Here is a 13,790-nt window from a genome sequence, read left to right as displayed (position 1 = left end):
TGACCCCGCCCTACCCCAGGCACTGACCCTGGTGCTGACACCTATCCGCTCGCTCAAACCTAAAAGCTCTCTGCCACAGTCATTCCGACTCACAAGAACCCAATACGGGCAGCGTAGAACTGCCCCTGTGGGTTTCTGAGAGGGAAACTCTTTACAGGAGTAGAAAGCCTCATCTTTCACCCACGGGGAGGGAGGCTGGTGTATTTGAACTGCTTACTTTGTGGTTAGCAGCGCCACCTGAAACCACTATGCCACCTGGGCCCCCAGGGCGTGGCTTGGCGGGGGTGTCTCTAGCTTCACACCCAGACCAAATCCTAGAACAGAACTGTTTCCTGACTTCCGGACCAGCCCTGAGAGGCCTTCACCCAGACCTCCCCCTCAATCCCCGCCCCACTGGAGACAGCATCAAGGGAAAGGGGGGAAACCTTGGCCCGCCCTTAGCCTATGAGGTCTCCCTTTCTCAGAGGTCCACCCCTTCCCATAATCCAACATAAACTGCAGACCTGTCCCCACTTTGCTTCTCACCCCCACCCCTCACTCTCTGCCTGTTTTGCCTCCTCTCTGCCCGCAATCCATTCCCAGAGGGGTTTCGTGAGATCTGCCCAGCTGGCCCGGGCTACCACTACTCGGCTTCCGACCTCCGCTACAACACCAGACCCCTGAGCCAGGAGCCACCCCGCGTGGCCCTCAGCCAGCCTCGGCCCCCGTCGGCCACCTCTCGGCCACCTGCAGGTATTCTAACTTTCAGAAGAGGCACAGGGACGCTCTGAGACTGTGCCCTTATTCACCGAGAACCCTCCCTGACCAGGCTTTGTGTCCACACATCGCCCTGAGCTCCGGCCAGACCGCAGACCGGAGTCCCGACCAGAACACAGACCCGACCCGGGGCGCAGGCCCGAACTACAACCTGAATTCAGACCCGAGCCCCATCCAGACCGTAGACCAGAGCTGCGACCCGAATACAGACCTGATTCCCAGCCTGAACGCAGGCCCGAACCCCGACCGGGCCCTGAGCGGCCCCGGCCCAGCATCCCGGCCTGGCCTGGTCCTGAGACCTACGAGTCAGGTATGGTCTTTGGCCTCAAGGGGGTGGGGGTGAGGGTGTGGAGGTAGGTACACACACACACACACACACACACACACACACACACGGTGCTGAGGTAAAAGGACAGAACAAAGAGGCCTGTTCGATTCAGAATGGCTGGGAAGAGTTTTGAAGGTTTGGGGGTGGGGGGTGGATAAGAAGGTGAAGGACCAGCACCCAGGTCCGCTGTCCATTGGGCTCGGCCTTGAAACTCCCAGAGCCTCCGTTTTCTCTTCAGTGAAATGGAGTTAATTGTGAGGGGTCAGAGGTGCCCGGCACAACGGCCGGTGATCAAAGCTCACACCTGCAGCTATCGGGCATGTTTGACTCAGCGAGACCCTTCCTATAGGACAGAAGAGAGCTACAGGGGAGCTGGGAGGTGGTAGGGGTCAGAGGTGCAGACCTGAGGGCAGCCTGGATCACGGGACCCCCTAGGTCGCTCCATGTGTCAGCGTAACCCCCAAGTCTGCGGCCCGGGACGCTGCATCCCTCGGCCCAGCGGCCACACGTGCCTGTGTGACTCTGGCTTCCGGCTCAACGCCCAGGGCACCCACTGCCTAGGTGAGTGAGCTGCCTGAGCAGGTGGGCGGGGGTGGGGGAGGTGGAGAGGTTCTGCCCGGATATCCCCTGACCAGCACGCCCCCATGCCCTCAGATGTGGACGAATGTCGCCGCGTGCCCACGCCCTGCGCTCCCGGGCGCTGCGAGAACACCCCTGGAAACTTCCGATGCGTATGTGGCCCCGGTTTCCGAGCCGGCCCGCGGGGCACCGAATGCCTGGGTGAGAAGCCAGACCCGGCCTGCCGGCCCCAGCCTCCCCCCTTTCCTGTGTCCCTCCAGCCCTGCGACTGCCTCACCCCTCCCAAGTTCAAGGCACCACCCCCCAACAGCTCCAGGACCCGCTTGCCTGCTTTAGGAACCGCATCTTGGCCCGCACCTCCCCTGGGCCCCTCCCCACATACAACCACTGCAAACCACCTCCGGACCTCCACCTAATTCTACCCGGTGCCAGACTCTGCCTTTCTCTTTGACCAGTTTCCCTGCTGCCCCTCAAATCTGCCCTTCCCACCCTGGCCCTGCCTTGCTCTCTCCCATTTGCCCCTTTCATGCCCTCCCAACGCCCCCGCCCTGCTCCTAGCCTCCCTGGCTGCCTCTGGGCCTGCCTCATGCTGATGGCCGGGACCCAAGCTTGGACCCGGCCCAGGTGTCCCGTCATCTCTCTGGGGAGTGTCTGCCCAACCCCAGCCGCCCGCTTTGTGCCCGCAGACGTGGACGAGTGCCACCGTGCGCCGGCGCCCTGTGACCTCGGGCGCTGCGAGAACACACCAGGCAGCTTCCTGTGCGTGTGCCCCGCCGGGTACCAGGCCGCGCCCCACGGAGCCAGCTGCCAGGGTGAGGGCCTGGAAGGGCCGGAGCAGAAGGGGTGGTGGTGGTGGTGGTGGTGGAGCGACTGTGCCAGGGGGCTCAGGGCCACTGGCTGACGGCAGACAGATGTCCAGCTGGCAACGCCTGGTGGAGGCTGTTGTGGCAGCGCCATTATTATCGGGAGATGGGGCGGGGTGGTGGCAGAGAGTAAGGCTGAGGCTGGAGAAGTGGGGTGGGGGCTGGTGATACGGTGTTCCTCCGGAGGATGGCGGAGAAGGGGATGCAAAGCTGAGCAGTGAGGGGTGGGGGACAGGTATGGAAGGGTGGAGGATGGAGGGTCAGATTGCTGCCACTCTGGACCGGGAGCAGAAAGGAGGGAGGCGAGGCCGCACACAGAAGGATGGAGGAAGGAGAGGCAAACGTGATGGTATTCCAGGGGCAGGGGGGGAAGGGGGTGGCTAAGAGGAGACCCTTCTTCCCAGTAGATGTGGACGAGTGCTCGCAGAGCCCGGGCCTCTGTGGGCGAGGCGGCTGTGAGAACCTGCCCGGCTCTTTCCGATGCGTTTGCCCGGCTGGCTTCCGGGGCTCGGCGTGTGAGGAAGATGTGGATGAATGCGCTCAGCAGCCACCGCCCTGCGGGCCAGGCCGCTGCGACAACACAGCGGGTTCCTATCACTGTGCCTGCCCTGCAGGCTTCCGCTCCCAAGGGCCAGGGGCCCCCTGCCAAGGTGAGGATGCTGAATCCAACAGTGGACTGCAAAGTGGAGAGAGGCAGGGAGGCAAAGGGGTGGGGGCGAGGGGCCGGGAGAGGGCTCCCCATTGTCCCTCCTGTTTTGGATGGGACTTCTGCTTGTGGAAACCCTGATGGAGCAGGTGACTCTTGGGCAGGGACAGTGACCTGGAAGAGGGACAGTGGAGAGGTGAGGGAGGGGCTTAGCCTCCCAGGAGGAGAGAGGATTTGAGGACAAGCATGGGAGGCTGCTTTCAAACTGGACCATTAAGGGTGGGGGTGGGGTGGGGGAGTGGGTCCTCAACCCCACCACCCCTATGCCCCCAGATGTGGATGAGTGTGCCCGCCACCCTCCGCCCTGTGCCTATGGGCGATGTGAGAACACAGCAGGCAGCTTTGAGTGCGTCTGTCCAGCGGGCTTCCAACCCAACCCAGCGAGCTCCCAGTGTGAAGGTGAGGCCAAGGAGGGCGGCGTGGGGGTGGCTGAGGGGAAGGCTGGGGCTCTCCCTTCAAGGCCACCCTCTCCCCTGCCCCCCTAGATGTGAATGAGTGTGAGAACCACCTGGCTTGCCCTGGACAGGAATGTGTGAACTCTCCTGGCTCCTTCCAGTGCAAGGCCTGCCCAGTGGGCCACCACCTGCACCATGGCCGATGCACTGGTGAGACATGCCCCCTGGCCTTGAGGGTGCCATCTCACTCGGTCCTCCAAAGCAAAACAGCTTCCTGCCATTGAGTCAATCGGAGTCGTAGCCACCCGAGAGGACTAGAGCCGCCCCTTTGGGTTTCTGAGACGGTCGGTCTCTAGGGGAGCGGAGAGCCTCATCTTTCTCCTGTGGGGCCGCTGGTGGTTTCAAACTACTGGCCTTAGCAGTCCAGCTCAAAACCCACCACACTCCCAGAGCTCCTCCTTCTCCTTAGGGCGGCCACGCTCAAAGGCCGAACCAAGCCCACTACCCTGGAATCCATTCGGATCCATCGTGACTCCCACTTTGAGGGAGCAGCCTGACTCATTGGTCTCCTGCAGTGCGCCCGCTGGGCTCACACTGCGCTGACCATGAGGCGTGTGTAGTCCACTGCACTACCTCTGTATTCCAGGAGCCCTGAAATCGACGGTGACATGTGACCCTGTGACATGTGACAGGTGCCAACCCTGACCACAGTTATAACCCTCCTGACCTCTCTGTCTCCTGGCCCTGGATGTGACCTGTCACCCCCAAACTGTGATCTTTGACCCTAACCTGACCATTGACCTTAACCCTGACCATAACCACAACCCCGAGTCTGTGGTCCCTGATTTTATCTCTCTCACTGACCCGTCGTCTTCTCAGAGTTCCTTCCCTGGCATCGGATTGGGTTCATGCCCTCTGCCCTCTGATGTCAAGCACGATTCTGGATCCTGATGGTTAACTCTAGACCCTAACTGACTGATCTGTGATTACAATCACAGTCCAATAGCCCTGGTCTACACTGCCTCGCCCCTGAGTAATTTCTGACCCTTGTCCCAATCTAGTAGGAGCATTGGTGGTGAAGTGCTTACTCATTGGGCTGCCAACCTCAAGGTCAGCAGTTCAAAACCACCAGCTTCTCACAGTAGAAGGAAGAGGCTTTCTGTTCCTGTAAAGAGTTACAGTCTCAGAAACACACAGGGGGTAGTAGTTCTGCCTTGCTCTGTAGCGTGGATATGAATTGGTGTGGACTCCATGAGAGTGGGTTTGGTTTGGGGTTTGGGCCCCGATCCAGAATCCCATCCCCTGACCTCTGGATTATGGCTCACAGAGTTCCCAGAAACTCAACCCCCCCGGGGCTCTCAATCAGGACCCCAAGACAAGGTGTCTGGTCTCTTTCTCCCCACCCCACCCCCGACCCCCACAGAGCCCTTTGCCCCAAGGGGATCCATCTGGCTAGCGTGTTCCCAGATAAACCTTCTGCTGAAATAAATGCCGCCTCCCACAGATGTGGATGAATGCAGCTCTGGCGCTCCCTGTGGACCCCAGGGACACTGCACCAACACAGACGGCTCCTTCCACTGCAGCTGCGCCCCGGGCTACCGGGCCCCTGCCGGTCGGCCAGGACCCTGTGCAGGTGGGCAGGGTGTGGGTGGTGCCCTAAGGTCTGGGAGACCGGCTTGGATGAAGTCTTCTCCCTAATCCACTGCCCCTGAGTTCATTCTGACTCCTAGCGACCCTAGTGTGGCACACCCAAACTGCTCCTAAGAGTTTCCAAGACAAATCTCTAGAGAGCCCACGGCCACCACTCCCTTCCACAGTGAAAACGGTGGGTTTGAACCACAGGCCTTAGCAGAGCTCCTTAAAAGTCGACTCCGAGGAAGCCCACGCTCACCTAGGAGGCAGTGGGTGGAGCTTGGAAGCAGGCTCGCTGGGGTAGGGTTTGTGGAAGGGGCTCCTGCTTTGGGGCACAGGCCCAGTGACCCCACCCCTCCCACGTCCCAGATGTGAACGAGTGTCTGGAGGGCGACTTCTGCTTCCCGCACGGAGAATGTCTCAACACGGACGGCTCCTTTGCCTGTACCTGTGCCCCGGGCTACCGGCCGGGACCCCGCGGGGCCTCCTGCCTGGGTCAGTACCCGGGCCCTAAGCCCCGCCCCGCGAGCCTGGGGCTTGCAGGAGCTGGGCCGTCCTCCGGGGGGCGGGGCAAAGCGGCGGGCGGTGATAGGCGGCCGGCCGTCGAGGGGCGGGGCCGCAGGCAGGCGGGGGCGGGGTCAAGGGCCCTGGAGCTGGGCCGTGGGGTCCCGCGGTGGGAGGCGGAGGCGCGTGCCCGGGACGTTCCACGCGGGTGTCCCGCAGACGTGGACGAGTGCAGCGAGGAGGACCTTTGCCAGAGCGGGATCTGTACCAACACCGAGGGCTCCTTCGAGTGCGTCTGTCCTCCCGGCCACCGCGCCAGCCCGGACCTCGCCTCGTGCCTGGGTGAGAGGCCCCACCGGGCACTAGGCCCGGCGACCTCCTGAGCTGCCACCTCCCTGGCCTGTAATTGCCCCCCCTTCAGCTCCCCATGTCTGCACCCTCTAACGACCCCTCTCCCCATCGGCCCCCCCAGATGTGGATGAATGCCGGGAGCGGGGCTCGGCCCTGTGCGGGTCCCAGCGCTGCGAGAACTCCCCCGGGTCCTACCGATGTGTCCGGGACTGCGACCCTGGCTACCACGCGGGCCCCGAGGGCACCTGTGACGGTGAGGATCCTGCCCCGCGGGGGCCCCTGCCCGGCATGGCATCTCATCGTGTCTCCACGGCGGCTATCAGCCACTCCTGTGTGCTTGTATCTCGTGTGTGGTGTGTGTGTGTGTGTGTGTAGTGGCCGGCGAGGGCAGGCCTCGGAGGAGCCAGATGAACGTTGCTTTCCAGCGCAGTCCGCAGTCCGGGTGTTACCAGGGGACTTCAGAAAGTTTCCGGATGAAGTCCATAACCTTTTTTGTTTGTTTGTTTCCTGATCTTTTCATTGGTTTTTCCCCCCACCAATTTTTTGAAGTCCTTGGCTTAGCCTAATACACTTACAAAGAGGAAACGTGTTAGGCCCCGCCCCTTCCAGCCGTCTGTCTTAGTTGGACAGGTGGGGGGCCCCACCCCCCATCACAACTCATCTTGCTTCCAGTTGTCCCTCCAAGCTCCAACCCAAGCCCCCTTCCCATTATTCTTTTTTTTATTTAATCATTTTATTGGGGTTCGTACCACTCAACTCTTATCACAATCCATACATCAAATGAATCGGGCATGTTTGTACATATGTTGCCCATTGTCTTCTAGACATTTACTTTCTATTGAGCCCTCAGTACCAGCTTTTTTCCCCTTCCCTCTTCCCGCCCCACCCCCTTCCCATTCTTAAAGCGAATCCCCCACACACACTTTGCCCCTAAAGTCCAGCCTTTTCACGTCCCATTCATGCAGAGGCCACACCCCTTCTCCAACTTCTGACCCTCCTCCAGACCCTGCGGCTAGCTGCCTCTTTCCCGGACTATCCAGCTCACTGCAGGCCACAGTTGGGCACTGAGACGACAGGCTGCGAGTCATTGGAGAGCTTTGGGGTTGGCGTTTTGTGGAAGAAATGACACAAAACAGTGGTGGCCTGTGCTTGGTGCTCTGGTTGACCCATAGTGTCTCTGTCCTTAAATCACAACGATTCCGTAAGCACCTACTGTGTGCAGGGCACTGGGGGGATACGACAGGACCCAACTCCAGCAGAAACCCCTGTCTTCCTGGAGGTACCATTCTGGGTGGAGCCAGGCAGCAGTGAAGGCAGCCGTCTGAGAGTTGGGGGGAGCAGGCACTGTCCTAGTCCCAGGCACTAGTGCTCGGGACAAGACGGACAGAAACCCCTGCTGTGGAAACGTGTGTGTTCTAGTGGGGGCGATCGGGGGCGATGGTGGGCCTACCAATACCAATGTGAACACAGGCAGAGCAGTAGCTTCAAGACGGACAACAGAGCAAGGTAAGGGGATGGAGTTGGCAGGGCAGTTGTGTGTATGTGTCCGTGTGGGGGTGCTGGCAGGACTTGACCTGAGCCCTGTGAATGAGGAGAGCCAGGTGACTGGAAGCTGAGGGAAGAGGGTTGGGGCCCAGGGAATAGCCAGTGCATAGGCCTCACCGTGGAACCAGGTTTGGGCTGTAGGAGAAATAGCCACAGTGTTTTCAGCACCTATTCATCTGTAGTCGCTTGGAGTTCTAGAACATTCTGTGCACGGAGACTTTTAAGGCTGGGAACTAGAATCGGGGTCCAGCACCTGTGAATCCAGGCTGGTAACTGGGTGCCCCGACCCCTGACCCCCATCCACTCTCTTGCAGATGTAGACGAATGTCAAGAATACGGCCCCATGATTTGCGGAGCCCAGCGCTGCGAGAACACCCCTGGCTCATACCGGTGCACGCCAGCCTGCGACCCGGGCTATCAGCCCACCCCAGGGGGCGGGTGCCAGGGTGGGTGGCCCATGGGAGCTGGCTGGGTGGGTGGGGTGGGGCAAGAGCGGGCCCAGCACTGGCCTGACTGTCTGACGGTTGCAGATGTGGACGAGTGCCGGAACCGATCCTTCTGCGGGGCCCACGCCACGTGTCAGAACCTGCCGGGCTCCTTCCAGTGCTTCTGTGACCAGGGCTACGAGGGGGCACGGGACGGGCGTCACTGCGTGGGTACGGGGCTCCAGAGGGCGGGTGGAACAAGACAGTGGGGGTGGGGGTGGGGTTGGCCCTGCCCTGCTCCTCTCCACCTCTCCATCACTGAGTCTACGCCTACTCATAGAGAAGCTATAGGGCAGAGAGAACTGCCAGGTGGGTGGCCACGGCTCTTAACTCTTCACGGGAGGTAGACAGCCTCAGCTTTTTCTTAAGGAGAGGCCGGTGGATTTAAACCGCTGACTCTTGTGTGGTTAGCAGCCCAGAAACTCACTACAGCAGCAGAGCGCCTGTCCCTCTCCACAGACCTGGACAGACCGGAGCTTGAGGGTTATGGCCTTTGGACCTTGGACTAGAAGATCCTCCCCTTATTTACCAGGATCCTCTGGTTGCAAGTGACAGAAGCCCTGCTGGCTTTCTGGTTTGGGTGCTTTAAAGAAGAAACAAAACAAAACCTTAACGTTGTATTCCCAGAGTACATCAAGGAGCCCTGTCAGTGCTCTGCGGTAAGCACTGGGCTGCTAACTAACCACAAGGTTGGCGGTTCCAACCCACCCACCGTCTGAAGGGAGAATGCTGAGACGGGCTGCTCCCGTCTAGATTGACAGTCTCAGAGACCCTACGGAGCCTTCTACCCTGATCGAGAGCAGTGCTATGAGGGGACACCGACTTAATGGTGGTGGGTTGGTTTGTGGTGGGTTTTAAGTGGATGCAAACAGCTTCTATGGATCCCGAGGAAAAACATTTTTTAAGCGGATAGCAAATGGAAAGTACTGTAGACGGGATGCCTGTCGACCCTGAACTTGGTGCTGTTGTTGTTGCGTGCGTTGAGACCGTTGGACTCCTAGGGACTTCGTCTACAACAGAGCTAACGCGGCCCGGGCCTGCGCCAGCCTCACCATTGTCCTTATGCTGGAGCCGGTTGCTGCAGCCAGTGTGTCCATCCGTCTGTCCGGGGCCTGCCTCTTTTTCGCTTCCCCTCCACTTTACCAAGCACGATGTCCTTCTTCAGGGACTGGTCTCTGCTGGCAACGTGTCTGTCCCAAGTCTAAGACGAATCTCCCCATCCTTGCTTTGAAGGAGCATTCTGGCCGGACTTCTTCCGAGATGGACCTGTTTGTTCTGGGTCTTTTCCAGCATCTTCACCAGCACCATCACTCAAGTGCCCTGAGGCTGCATCCGGCTTCTTTCTTCAGGGTCCAACTTTCACATGCGTGTGAGGTCACTGAAAATACCTAGGCTTAAAAAAGAGAAGGAACGAAAGAAACTGCCAAGGCTTGGGTCAGGCATGCCTTCCTCCTCGAAGTCCTTGCTTGTCAGCACTTGAAAGAGGTTTTGTGTGGCCGTGTTGCAGATTTACCCAATGCCTTGTGGCATCTGATCTCTTGACTCCTGCTTCCCTGAGCACTGGTTGTGGATCCAGGCAAGACGAGTGCTTGACCGCTTCAGTCCTTTCTCCAGTGATCATGGGCCAGTTGTGAGCAGTGTGGTCTTTACATTGAGTTGTGATCCACTCTGAGGACTGCTAGATTCTATTCATATCAGATTACTGGCTTCCAGGAGCCCTGGTAGCACAGGGGTTAAGTGCTGTGCTGTGAACCAGCAGGTTGATGGTTCGAATCCGCCAGCGGGTCTGTGGGAGAAACGACGTGGCAGCCTGCTCCTGTAGACAATACCATCTAGGAAACCCTCCGGAGCCACCACTCTTCTCTGTGGTCTGTGGGTCCGTATCAGCTGGATGACACGACAACCACCATGGACTGGGAGCCCTGGTGGTGTAGTGGTTATGCATTGGGCTGCTAACCACAAGGTCAGCAGTTCAAAACCACCAGCTGCTCCGCAGGATAAACACAAAGCTTTCAGCTCCCATAATGAGTTAGCGTCTCAGAAACCCACAGGGTTCCATTCCACTCTATTCCTAGGGTCCCTCGGAGTCCAAATGGCCTCAGGGATAGTAGGTTAGGTATCGCAGAAGCTGAGAAATGCAGTTATCTGACTGGCTGTGTGCCCACTCCCAGGAATAGTGTCAGCACAAACCAAACCTGAACTGGAGGGGCCATAGGGCCCCAGGGGAAATGCAGGGTGCAGGGGGGGTGGGGGTAGCAGATGGAATGTGGCCATTCACCAACACCCAGCACAGTCAAGCAGCCATTGATTGAGAACCACCGCTTCCCTCTCCCCATTGTCTCCTCACAGATGTGAACGAGTGTGAGACCCTGCAGGGCGTGTGCGGCGCTGCCCTGTGTGAGAATGTGGAGGGCTCCTTCCTCTGCGTCTGCCCCACCAGCCCGGAGGAGTTCGACCCCATGACTGGACGCTGTGTTCCCCCTCGGACTTCTGCCGGTGAGATGGACGCCAGTGTTCACTGAACTGATGACCGCTGGCCCTATGGGGAAAGGACGTGGTTGAACAACCTGTGACCTGGCCATCAGGTTGATGTGATTGTCAGTAAGGACAGAAACCTTTAGACAAGGCCCTGGGACTGTCAGGAGAACTAGCCCCTGGCCCTGCCTCAATCAGGTGTCTTCATTGTAACCAATGGTCACAGGGAATCCATAACCCACTGCTTTCAGGGCACAGAGCTGTGACCGGCCACACCCTCTTCTCAAAGCTGCCCCAATTCAGTGGTGGCCCAGTCAGGGATGGAGCAAGTGCAGGCCAGAGGGGACGGAGCTGAGATGGGGACGCCCAGAGGCTTGGGGATCCAGAGGAGTGCTGGAGGGCTGCCCTAGGGAGCGGTGTCTGAACTAGGGGCAGTAGGTTGTGTAGACATGAGCCAGGCCGAGTAGGTGAGGGAGGGCATTCTGGGAAGAGGCCAGGCCAGGCAAGAGGGTACCTGACATGCTTGAGAAAGGATCATGAGCTCTGGTCACCTGATTGGGAGCGTGCAGGGAGGAAGTGGGGTGGAGTGCAGGCAGGTAGCTGGAGGAGGACGCAGGGTTAAGCAGATCTCACCAGCACTTGTGTGGCCCACATAGTGGGCGTTGTTCCAGGACACTGGCACTCTGGCAGGGTCTTAAGCAGGAGAGGAGTAGAATGAGTTCTGAAGTGTCCCTCTGTCAAGGGTGATCGAGGAGTGACAGTGGATGTAAGGAGCCTGAGGAGGAGACTGGGCAGGAGAGGGTAGGGCTGGAGGCAGGCAGGGGCTGAGGGAACTGGGGAGAGAATGGGTGTGGGTGGGCTGTGGGGTGGCCAGGCGAGGGTGGTGGAAACACCAGAGAGGCATCCAGGAGGCTGCACTGATGGGGGGACGTGGCTGGGACAGCGTGAGGTGGGGAGGCAGGAGATGGAGAAGTGGCCGGGGCGGCAAGGAGGAGAAAGAGGGACAGTGACCCCCAGAGGGAGGGGGGAGATGCAGGCTTCTGAGCCGGGCTCTGCCACTGGCAGACGAGCGGGTGCCCTCTGACCCTGTAACACCGAGGCTGGGCAATCAGCCCTCACGGGGCTAAGTCAACCCCCTTTTCTCTGCAGGCGTGTTCCCAGGCTCACAGCCCCACGCACCTGCCAGCCCCCACCTGCCAGCCAGGCCACCACCACCACCCCGCCGGCCCAGTGCCCCGCGGCAGGGTCCTGTGGGCAGCGGGCGCCGGGAGTGCTACTTCGACACCGCGGCCCCAGATGCATGTGACAACATCCTGGCGTGGAACGTGACGTGGCAGGAATGCTGTTGCACTGTGGGCGAGGGCTGGGGCAGTGGCTGCCGCATCCAGCAGTGCCCCGGCACCGAGACAGGTGGGCACGGGCTGATGGGTGAGCACAGAACCAGGGCTGGAATAAGGGATGTGGGAGCCTAAATCCAGACGATGGCACCTTCTCCTTTGCTTCCGTATTCCAATGGGATGTGTGTTATAGGTATGAGTGTGTGCGTGTGCGTGTACACGTGCATGTGTCTTAGCTGTCCTTGATGTTCTTTCTTTCTAAATGGGACTAGGAGTCAAGATTGAACACATCAGTGGCATATGCCAGTTAAGCAGAATGATGAGTGGATTATAGCAATTTCAGTGGACACGAGGGGCTAAAACCTTGACAGTAAACTGCCATTGAGTCAGTGCCAACTCATTGCGACTCCCCTGTACGTTTCTAAGAGTGTAACTGTTTACTGGAGTAGATAGCCCAGTCTTTCTCCTGCAGAGCTGCTGCTGGTTTCAAACTGCCAACCCTGTGGATCACAGCCAAATGCATAACCACTACACTGTGACCAGGGCTCCTAAGACTTTGCCCATAGACCACACATCCCACATGAAATACAGTGATCCAGTGAAACTCAGTTCTCGCAATATGCTGCGTAAGGTTCTGTCGACGGCCCCTCTCCCCAACATAAAAACGGGACTTTTCTCTGATTTTACTTTAAACGGCCCCTCACTTCCATTTTGAGGCTTGTTTTGCAATGAATGTGATAGCTAGCATTTAAACTTTTTATTTTATTTTTTATTAAAAGATCATTTTATTGGGGACTCTTACAGCTCTTCTGACAATCCATGCATCAGGTATATCAAGCACATTTGTACCAATGTTGCCAATTCAAACCCACCCACCCCCACTGTTAATAGAGCCCCACCTGGTTTCAAACTGCTGACCTTGTGGTTAACAGCCCAACTCGTAATCATTACACCACTAGGGCTCTTAGTAGAACCCCACCTGGATGGAGACTTTCCGTTACCTGGAAGGACACCGTCAGGGAAAGATGTCAAAAAAAAAAAAAATGCGTTGATGCGCTAGGGGCCTCCTGGCTTAAGCAACCTGTTTAACCTGTGGGTGCCCTTGTGACCACGCATGAACTGTACTTCTGGCGTCCATTTCCTGGGGCGCTCTGCCAGGTCCTTCCTGCCTGCTTGCTTTGTCCTGTCGGCTTGACATCTATGGTCTTTGCTTTGGACAACTCGCCCCCACCCCCACCCCATTTTGTTGGTGCCCTGAGCACACGCTTACCTTGCCTAATGGGTAATCTGTTTCTATCCTGGAGTAAGGGCTTGAGCAGAGATGGGTAGGCATTGGGGCTGGGGCAGGAGGGGGGGGGGCACATTTGGACATAAGTGCTGACAGGGCAAGAGTCAGCTGCCAGGCAGGTGAATGTGGGCAGGTTTGAGCTGAGCGCTGGTCATACCCAGGCACGTGTCTGAGGCCTGGGTGGTGGGTGGGCATGGGGCCTGGGTAATCCCGGTGGGTGTGAGCCTAGGGCAGGGCTGGCACACGGTGTCTGAGTGCAGCCTTGTCTCTGTGCTCAGCTGAGTACCAGTCTCTGTGCCCGCACGGCCGGGGCTACCTGGCACCCAGTGGAGACCCGAACCTTCGGAGAGGTGAGGCCACATTTGAACTTTCCCCTCCCCTCCGCCTCACCCTGGCTCTATCTCCGTTTTCTTTCTCGCTGTCCATCACCCTGTTTCTAACTGCCCGTCCCCTCGGGGAGGTGGGGGCCACACCTCGGTGGTGGGGGCTCTTCCTTATTTCTGCTTCTCCCCAGCCTGGTCAAGCCCCGCCTTCCCACCCTCTCCG

General features: G+C 58.8%; 1 protein-coding gene across 1 annotated transcript in view; it reads left to right on the top strand.

The window, feature by feature from the left end:
- LTBP4 (latent transforming growth factor beta binding protein 4) overlaps window positions 1-13,790 on the top strand; it is a 31,320-nt gene that overhangs the window by 10,300 nt on the left and 7,230 nt on the right. Inside the window, exons 13-29 of the mRNA XM_045292700.1 lie at window positions 583-732; window positions 809-1,066; window positions 1,520-1,645; window positions 1,739-1,864; window positions 2,350-2,475; window positions 2,934-3,176; window positions 3,506-3,631; window positions 3,718-3,837; window positions 5,132-5,260; window positions 5,629-5,754; window positions 5,983-6,105; window positions 6,236-6,367; window positions 7,974-8,105; window positions 8,190-8,315; window positions 10,494-10,640; window positions 11,769-12,029; window positions 13,523-13,704. Of these exons, the coding sequence (XP_045148635.1) occupies window positions 583-732; window positions 809-1,066; window positions 1,520-1,645; window positions 1,739-1,864; window positions 2,350-2,475; window positions 2,934-3,176; window positions 3,506-3,631; window positions 3,718-3,837; window positions 5,132-5,260; window positions 5,629-5,754; window positions 5,983-6,105; window positions 6,236-6,367; window positions 7,974-8,105; window positions 8,190-8,315; window positions 10,494-10,640; window positions 11,769-12,029; window positions 13,523-13,704 (2,633 nt within the window). The remainder of the gene's footprint in view (window positions 1-582; window positions 733-808; window positions 1,067-1,519; window positions 1,646-1,738; window positions 1,865-2,349; window positions 2,476-2,933; window positions 3,177-3,505; window positions 3,632-3,717; window positions 3,838-5,131; window positions 5,261-5,628; window positions 5,755-5,982; window positions 6,106-6,235; window positions 6,368-7,973; window positions 8,106-8,189; window positions 8,316-10,493; window positions 10,641-11,768; window positions 12,030-13,522; window positions 13,705-13,790) is intronic.

This window comes from Echinops telfairi, unplaced genomic scaffold (assembly GCF_000313985.2).
Source record: "Echinops telfairi isolate 266 unplaced genomic scaffold, ASM31398v2 ScPeMD7_655;HRSCAF=1070, whole genome shotgun sequence".
Taxonomy (NCBI): Eukaryota; Metazoa; Chordata; class Mammalia; order Afrosoricida; family Tenrecidae; genus Echinops; species Echinops telfairi.
The sequence above is the reverse complement of the archived record's forward strand: the minus strand, read 5'-3'. Positions and strand labels throughout refer to the sequence as shown.